Here is a 7,740-nt window from a genome sequence, read left to right as displayed (position 1 = left end):
TATATATATATTTTTTAATAATTACAGTCTCGATGGAGAACTCCGGTCTGACGCACACGGGTTCACACGTTATTTCCTTATCACTTCTCACGTGTGTTTTGTTGTGAAACGTAGTTTGCGGACCAGACAGAGCTGTCGGCGATTCTTCCTATTGTGAAGTCATGCAGTGTGAAACCCCCTGTCGCGGATCCATCGTGCAATGTGAACACAGCAGCAACTGAATGCTACCCCAGATAGTCACGCAGTGTGAAAACAACGGCGATCCGACGAGTTTGAAAATCGTGCAGTGTGAACTCGGCATTAGTAATCCTGAAGACATTGATTAGCTTGTTCAGGTGTGTTTGATTAGGGTTGGAGCTGAACTCTGCAGGACTGCGGCTCTCTAGGACCGAACTTGCCTACCCCTGGTCTAGCTGCACGATTGTCCTCCTGACATGTGTCTCAACCCGTAGGAAGTTTGTGTTTATATGCCTGTATGCCGTCAGTGAAATTACTGTGAACGCATGCTCATGGCCTGGAGATGTGTGCTTTTTTTATTCTTTTTTTTATACTGTAAATGAGCAGTATGCTCTAGTGCATTTCAGGATTATTTTGAGAGTCTATATTTTACATCCGTTTGGCAAGGAGTGTGTGCTTGACTTCAGTAGTATTGTGCAAAGTTCTCTGTATATTTTAATAATACACACAGATTTACATTCCGAAAGCAGTGTATAGCCTACACTTTGTCAATTCTGTCAAGTGAGAGTTTTTGATTATTCCAGATTTTTAATTTTCTTGAAGTCAACATGAAATGTCATTCGCAAGTCATTTTAGTTCTGTAAACTGATGGATTTAGAATAAAACATTTGCCGGTACTTGATTTTATCCTCCTGGAATTGATTGGATCATGAAAAGTGGGCGGTACAATCCAGAATGGAGGCAGATGATTGGATGGGACAAGTCGAACTGTATGAGGGATTCGTAACCGGCGAAGCAAGCCAGTATATTTTCAGAGTATAGAATTTTTAATAACATGCAGTGATGGACCTTGAGATATGCATTAAAATCAGGTCATTTCTCATTTCATGTTGAATTCAAATGTGTTTTTGCTCAATGCAGTTTATTATATGTCCACCTGCCGTTGACTGTGGGACATGTGTGTACTGTTGTTAATACTTAAAAGAAGCAAAAACAAGGGAAATTGCACTTTGTAAAACCCATTGTATGATTCTCCTTTTAGATTCTGTTTTCAGATATTAAAAATGACTGATGACCATATGTATCATTTGTATCACACTTTATTTCAACATTACAAACCTTAACAAGTAATTACATGTAAAACATCTTTCTTCTGACACAGTTTCAATATATTAAGGCCTTTCTTTTTAAGGGGGAAAAAAACTAACAAGACCAGAATACTAGAGGCACAGTAGTTTTTTTTTTTTTTAAACTGTCAAAGGTGTATTCTGTTAGATAATATATATTTTTGAAAACATCAGAGGAATATATTTATTATTTCTGGCTTTGAAAAACTAGAGCAATGTACTGTCAGGGGGAGCATTTGACAAAAGATTTTTGAAATATTCTATTTCTGATCTCTTGAAAACTGTGTGCCACAAATGCTTCATGACATGTTCTTTACATGTTGACATGTTGACATGTTTCTGCTTTGGTGAAATGGTGTAGAAATATATCCGAAACTATTTACAGGCTTGTGCAAATCATTGCATCAAAACAGGCAGACTTGAAAAGTATCTTTTTTTTTAATGAATCCCTGATTGTGACAGTAAAACAGTACTATACCAGCACAGTGAAGCGCTATAAAACTCTTCTCAGAAAAACAAGCTTTCCTGATCATGTAGTACCACATCATGCAGTGATGCACATCATGCACATCATATAGGATATGAAAGTCATACTGTCAATATGCATTAATGGCAAAATGGAGCAATCAAGGCAACTGAATGATCCCAACGGGGTTCCCCAGTCATGGAAAACCTGGAAATATCAGGGAAATGGGATTTCCAGGCCTGCAAAACTCATGAAAGTGGGGAAGGGGGAACCTAAAAGTCATGTAAAGGTTTACAGTGTGTATAGGTTTTTCTTGCTCAACTCTAAAACACTTAATTGGATAGAAATTGTTCTTTTTGACTGCAGTCTTGATTGCAGTAAGAAAAATTTAAATGAAATAAATTCATTGGTCAAATCATATGGGAACCCTGCTTTTAAGAAACACTGATTTGTAATGTACATTTTTTAGCAAGTGGAGGCATTTCCCCAACGCTTGAAATGAAGTTTGAGATAAGTACAGTATTTTCTTCTGGGTGCTTCTGAGTGGAGTTTAGCTCTAATCGCATTTTTTTCTCTTAATGACGAGTGTAAACGGCCCATCATTAAGGCCTTTAATGAGTGTCCAGGCCTCAAAACGTGTGAGACCCTGCAGAGACGAGTCCTGTATCTGCAGTACCTCATCACCAGACTTCAGCCCCTTCTGCTCAGCGTCACTCCCTGCCAGAAAAAAATACAGTATATATTGTATGATTCATGCTACATTCTAATTTGCAGGCCCACATGTAATCTGCACCCGCATAACTTTACAAAAAGATTTGTGCAAAATGAGAAAACCACACCATATTTGTTAGTTTATCAAAGGTTTTGGTTATTTTGATGCCACACTGAAATTAATTTGGTGTAGAAACACTTTTTGCTCAGAATTTTACAATTAATTACAAGAAACAACAAAGTAGCATTGAATTAGATGTGATTTTTTTTAGTAGAAAAACTTAAATGGTATATGCTCATGAAGTGTACTCCAATAATCGTTTTATTTCCCACTTAGAAAAAACATTTTTACAGTACTCTTAAAGGGGTCATATGATGCGATTTCAAGTTTTCCTTTCTCTTTGGAGTGTTACAAGCTCTTGGTGCATAAAGAAGATCTGTAAAGTTGCAAAGACTTAAGTCTCAAATCCAAAGAGATATTCTTTATAAAAGTTAAGAGTCAACCACGCCTACCTAAAACAACTCATTCCAACACGTCCCCACATGTCTACGTCACGATGTGGAAATATTAGCACAATGCCAGGGGCGTTACATTTCCGACAGGTGCTTGTGGTGTTCGGCCAATCACAATGCACTGGATCAGCTGGCTAATCAGAGCAGACTGCGCTTGTCAAAGGAGGGGGCTTTGTTGAAAACGACGTGTTTGAGAGAGGCGGGGCATAGACGACCTACAATAATGTACAGTATTTTAAAAATAATGTGTTTTTTGAACATTAAAGCATGTCAACATATTCTGTTACACCAAATACACAAAATAATGATCTTTAAAATAGCATCATATGACCCCTTTAAGGAGAAATGTAGCATTACATCACTTGCTCACCAATGGATCCTCTGCAGTGAATGGGTGCCGTCAGAATGGGAGTCCAAAAAGCTGATAAATATTGTGAAGTCCATCAAGACATTTTAACATTTATAAACCGTTGCAATGTAGCTTTTCACTTCAAAAGACATTAATTGTTGGACTTGACTGGTGTGGATTACTGTGATGTTTTTATTTACTGTTTGGACTCATTCTGACGGCACCCATTCACTGCAGAGGATCCATTGGTGAGCAAGTGATGTAATGCTACATTTCTCCAAATCTGTCCTGAGGAAGAAACCAACTCATTTACATCTTTGATGACCTGAGGGTACGCTCTAAGCAAATGTTCATTTTTGCGTGAATCATTCATTTAAGGTTCAGTTGTAGTCTCACCTGTAAATATTCTGTTGACGGTTAGTGGTCTGTCACCGTTAATGGAGCCTTTTCCTCCCTCAAGACTAAATCCAACTCCACCTGCATTCTTCTCCAACTCGATTGTTACAGCTTCACCTCCATCGTCCCCTAAGAGTCATTTTTTGAAACAAAAACCATAGAATGAATTAACACGTATTTTGCATATTTATATTTGTGTTAAGCACTATTTGGATAAGATTCATTTTCTAAATGTTATTAACATAGTGACTGCATCCAGATATATCATAAAACCCACTGAAATTTGATTCTTGAAACACCAGCTCTTAAAGAACTAAGTCCATAATGGCAGCACAAGAAATTTGGCTTTAGTTACGAAGCATTGTGAAAAACAGCTGATGTGTCAGATTTGGATAGAATTAGTCCATCTGTGAAACATGAATTCTCCTCATGGAAAAATAGTCCAGTTCAAATAGGGCTTTTAATTTGACTTCAGTCGTACAGTTTTGTTTTGTTTTTTATTACACAACATGCAGCTCTTGTAACATTCCTGTATTCCTTCTGTGCCCTATTAAACATTGACATTAAACATTAATGCCATTTCTGTGCTGACGTAAGTAATGTTGGCCCACCTGTGATGCTGCTCTCTGCCCCACTGCTGCAGCTGGACTCGTTAGCGTTAGCGCCTCCCTTCCCTTCTGGGTCTTTGTTTTTGGACACCACTATCACCGCCTGCTTCATGGTGCGGGCCTGCCTGAGAATCGCTGTGGCGTCGCTGTGTGTGACGTTTTTTAGTGTTTGACCGTTAATGGACAGCACCTCATCTCCTCTTTCTATGGTGCCCTCCTGAGCAGCCAGACCACTGGGAAACACCCTGTGAACCTGAAGGTCCATGATACAGTAAATACATAAATAAATAAAAACATATACAGTAAATAAAATCAATATATACGATTCTTTTGCTAGTATTAACTGTATACATTTTGCATTTACAGTGGAACCACTGGAAGTTTGTAACTATAAGATCTTAAAAGTTTAGGGTAGTATTGTTTTAATTTTTTTTTTTAAGAAGCCTCTTATGCTTACCAAGGCTGCATTTATTTAATCAAAAATACAGTAATATTGTGAAATATTTTTTAGAATTGATAAAACTGTTTTCTGTTTGAATATATGCTGACTTGCTCAAGACATATTTATTATTACTATCAATGTTTTTGTGGAAACCGTGATTAATAGAAAGTTTAAAAGAACAGCATTTATTTGAAATAGAAATATTTTGTAACATCATTAATCAAAAGTATTTTCTATTTAAAAAAAAATAAAAAATCTAACCCCAAAGGTTTCAACGGTTGTTGAAATTAAAATTTGTCATCATTTACTCATCCTCATGTCCATGTCATCCTAATGTCCAAATTTTTTTTTCATACAACAAAAGTGCATGATGATATTCGCTGCTAAGCTCATAAAAGGACCTCTGTTGAGTCTGTTGTGACATATTATGTAAGAAATAGACCAAACTTTCAGCTATATGTGCACTAATTTCCCAAGATTTCAGTGGTTTGTTCACTAAAAATCATCCCTTCTGCCATAGATTTCACATTTAATGTGGAAAACCAAATTTGAAACCTACTGCAAAAAGGAAGATTATTGTCAGTGACGTCAAACCTGGTCCAAATGCATCATTTTTAATTTATTACACTCATGAAAGAGATTTGAAGCTTAGACATTCTGCCTGAGATCTTATTTTGTGTTTCAGGGAAGCAAGAAAATAATACCGATCTACGCATGTGCAAATGATGACCAAATTGAAGAGGCTGTGTCTCCTGTTGACAGGTGAAGTAGATGAGCTGTGGTGTGTGCTTTATGGAGATATAGAGACGTCACTCACTGTAGTTGCTTTGTTCTCCAGATCAATACCGCCAGCGATGCTGAAACCCAAGCCAGCTCCTTCTTCTTTATGTAGAATCACAACATGGATGTCTTCCAGTTGCTAATGGACATTAAGAAATCCAAATCAGACTTGTTTATAGAATATTTCGTGATTCAAAACCCCTTTGTATCTGTGGCTGTACTGTAAGCAGAACTGCATTTAGCAAAGCTGTTATTCTAGACATGCTGAAGAACAATCTGCATTTGTGAACACGGCTTTATTGCTTTGTAAAGAACAGCTGCCACATTGATGATTTCCAGGCGGGCTGGATCCTGTTCCCACTCCATTACATCATGCAGTTTTGAGAGAAATATAGAGATATTGCCTTCCCTAGTGTTAAATAGCACTTAAGAATCTCGTTAATAACTATTTTGTCAAAATCACATAAGCATCTTGCACGGTCTTAAAAGATGACGCTTGTCTAATTATGATTTATAGATTATTTGGTTGTAAATATAAATTTTAATTTCTTAACAGAAGTGTCCTCAAGTACAAATCCTGATTTTAAGGCACACCTACTGAATTTGTCTTGGGACCAAAATTGTGTATTTTATGAAGAAATTGCTTCATTGAGTATGATTTACATGTATGCATGCTTGTCATAAGAATCTGAAATGTTGGAAATTGTCATCTAACCTATGATGTCAGCCTCTACGCTTCACCCATGGCCTCATGGGATAGTAAAGTGTCCATCAGATGCACGCTTCAGAATCCCAGCAGAAATAGCAGGTAATCATGTATTTATATTCACTAACTGTTTTATAATACTGCATATTCAAACATACTTTTTTTTTTTTTTGCATACTCTGTTATTTGTAAGAACTACCAAAGTAATTTGATCATTAAACAAATCATAATTTCATTTGGTTCTAACATTTCAGGGACTTGAAGGCCTTATGCTAAATGTTAGATTTAAAGCTAAAAAAAATGGCTCGATTTAAATTATCTACTGGCATGACATGCTAAACTCCCTCTAAAATGACAAAGACTGCATAGAAGATGTTACATTTAAAAAAAAAAATCACTTGTCACACAAAAGGACCATTTAAAATGAACTATAGAAAATTCAAGAAAGCTTATTTGATTCATTGAGTCCATAATGCAGCCCCGCTAACTAGACTAATAAAGCTAACCACTCATCTTGGATTACTTTTACAGTTCCCTTATTTATATAACCGAAAGAAAAGCTGGCATGCCCTCAAGACATTTCTGCAAAATAATGACACTTCCTGTTTTTCTGCATTTTGCTCCTACAGCACAAAACATTATTTTTAAGGGTACGTAGATAGTGCTCATCACTTCATTAATCTGAAGGAATATAGACAGCTTTGTTTGACTGCAGACAGAAAATGTAACAAAGGGAACAGTCATAAATGCAAAACAGTGCAACAAAATTGCAACACTGCCATGGTCAGGAAGTCGCACTCTTGACCAAGAGAAGCATGTCTTTTTATATTTTTTTTCAACTCTGCTAGCAATTGAGCTTCAGAATGTAGCAGCACATAAAAGAAAGCTCACTGACCTTTAAGAGCACTTCAAATATGCTGTTTCGTTATAGAGAACCGATTGTTCCTCTGTCACACCTCTCATACATATTCAGGTTTGCGGAGCAGGATGTGGAAGTAATCAACACCAGACAACATCCAACAGCGTGTACTTTGTTGTATCGGCTCTATGATTACCAAGCCAGAGCTAAACCCACCCTTAGCGTGTCTTCATCCAGATCCTTGACTTCCTGGATCATCTGCTGAATCTCCTGTGGCGGAAGGGCTGAGAGCATGGATTGGGCACAGACATCTGTGGCTGAAGTGAGCGGTCGTTCAGGTTTCCATTCTTCCTTCTCGCACTCCTCCCCTCTCTCGATGGTACGCTCCCTCAGTTTAGCCAAGCTGTAGACCAGATATAAGTTAGCTTGATTGAAAGTGCCTTTGACCAGAGATGGCCAACACTGTTTCCGAAAGATTACCATATCCTGCAGAGTTTGGCTCCAACCCTATTCAAACCCACCTGAACCAGCTAACCAAGGTGTTCAAGATTAATTGAAAATATACATTGGAGCAGGAGACATGCAAAATGTGCAGTGTTGGGGGTT

General features: G+C 37.4%; 1 protein-coding gene across 1 annotated transcript in view; it reads right to left on the bottom strand.

Moving 5' to 3' along the window:
* Positions 1 to 1,265: 1,265 nt before the first annotated feature.
* LOC107737007 (pro-interleukin-16-like) overlaps positions 1,266 to 7,740 on the bottom strand; it is a 61,243-nt gene continuing 54,768 nt past the window's right edge. The window contains exons 26-29 of the mRNA XM_016548404.1: positions 5,607 to 5,708; positions 4,351 to 4,600; positions 3,740 to 3,868; positions 1,266 to 2,487 (exon numbers count right to left, since the gene is read on the bottom strand). Coding sequence (XP_016403890.1) covers positions 2,327 to 2,487; positions 3,740 to 3,868; positions 4,351 to 4,600; positions 5,607 to 5,708 — 642 coding nt within the window. The 3' untranslated portion in view covers positions 1,266 to 2,326. The remainder of the gene's footprint in view (positions 2,488 to 3,739; positions 3,869 to 4,350; positions 4,601 to 5,606; positions 5,709 to 7,740) is intronic.

Source organism: Sinocyclocheilus rhinocerous, unplaced genomic scaffold (assembly GCF_001515625.1).
Source record: "Sinocyclocheilus rhinocerous isolate Xijiao unplaced genomic scaffold, SAMN03320098_v1.1 scaffold433, whole genome shotgun sequence".
In the NCBI taxonomy this organism is placed as follows: Eukaryota; Metazoa; Chordata; class Actinopteri; order Cypriniformes; family Cyprinidae; genus Sinocyclocheilus; species Sinocyclocheilus rhinocerous.
This window is presented reverse-complemented; position numbering and strand designations above follow the sequence as displayed.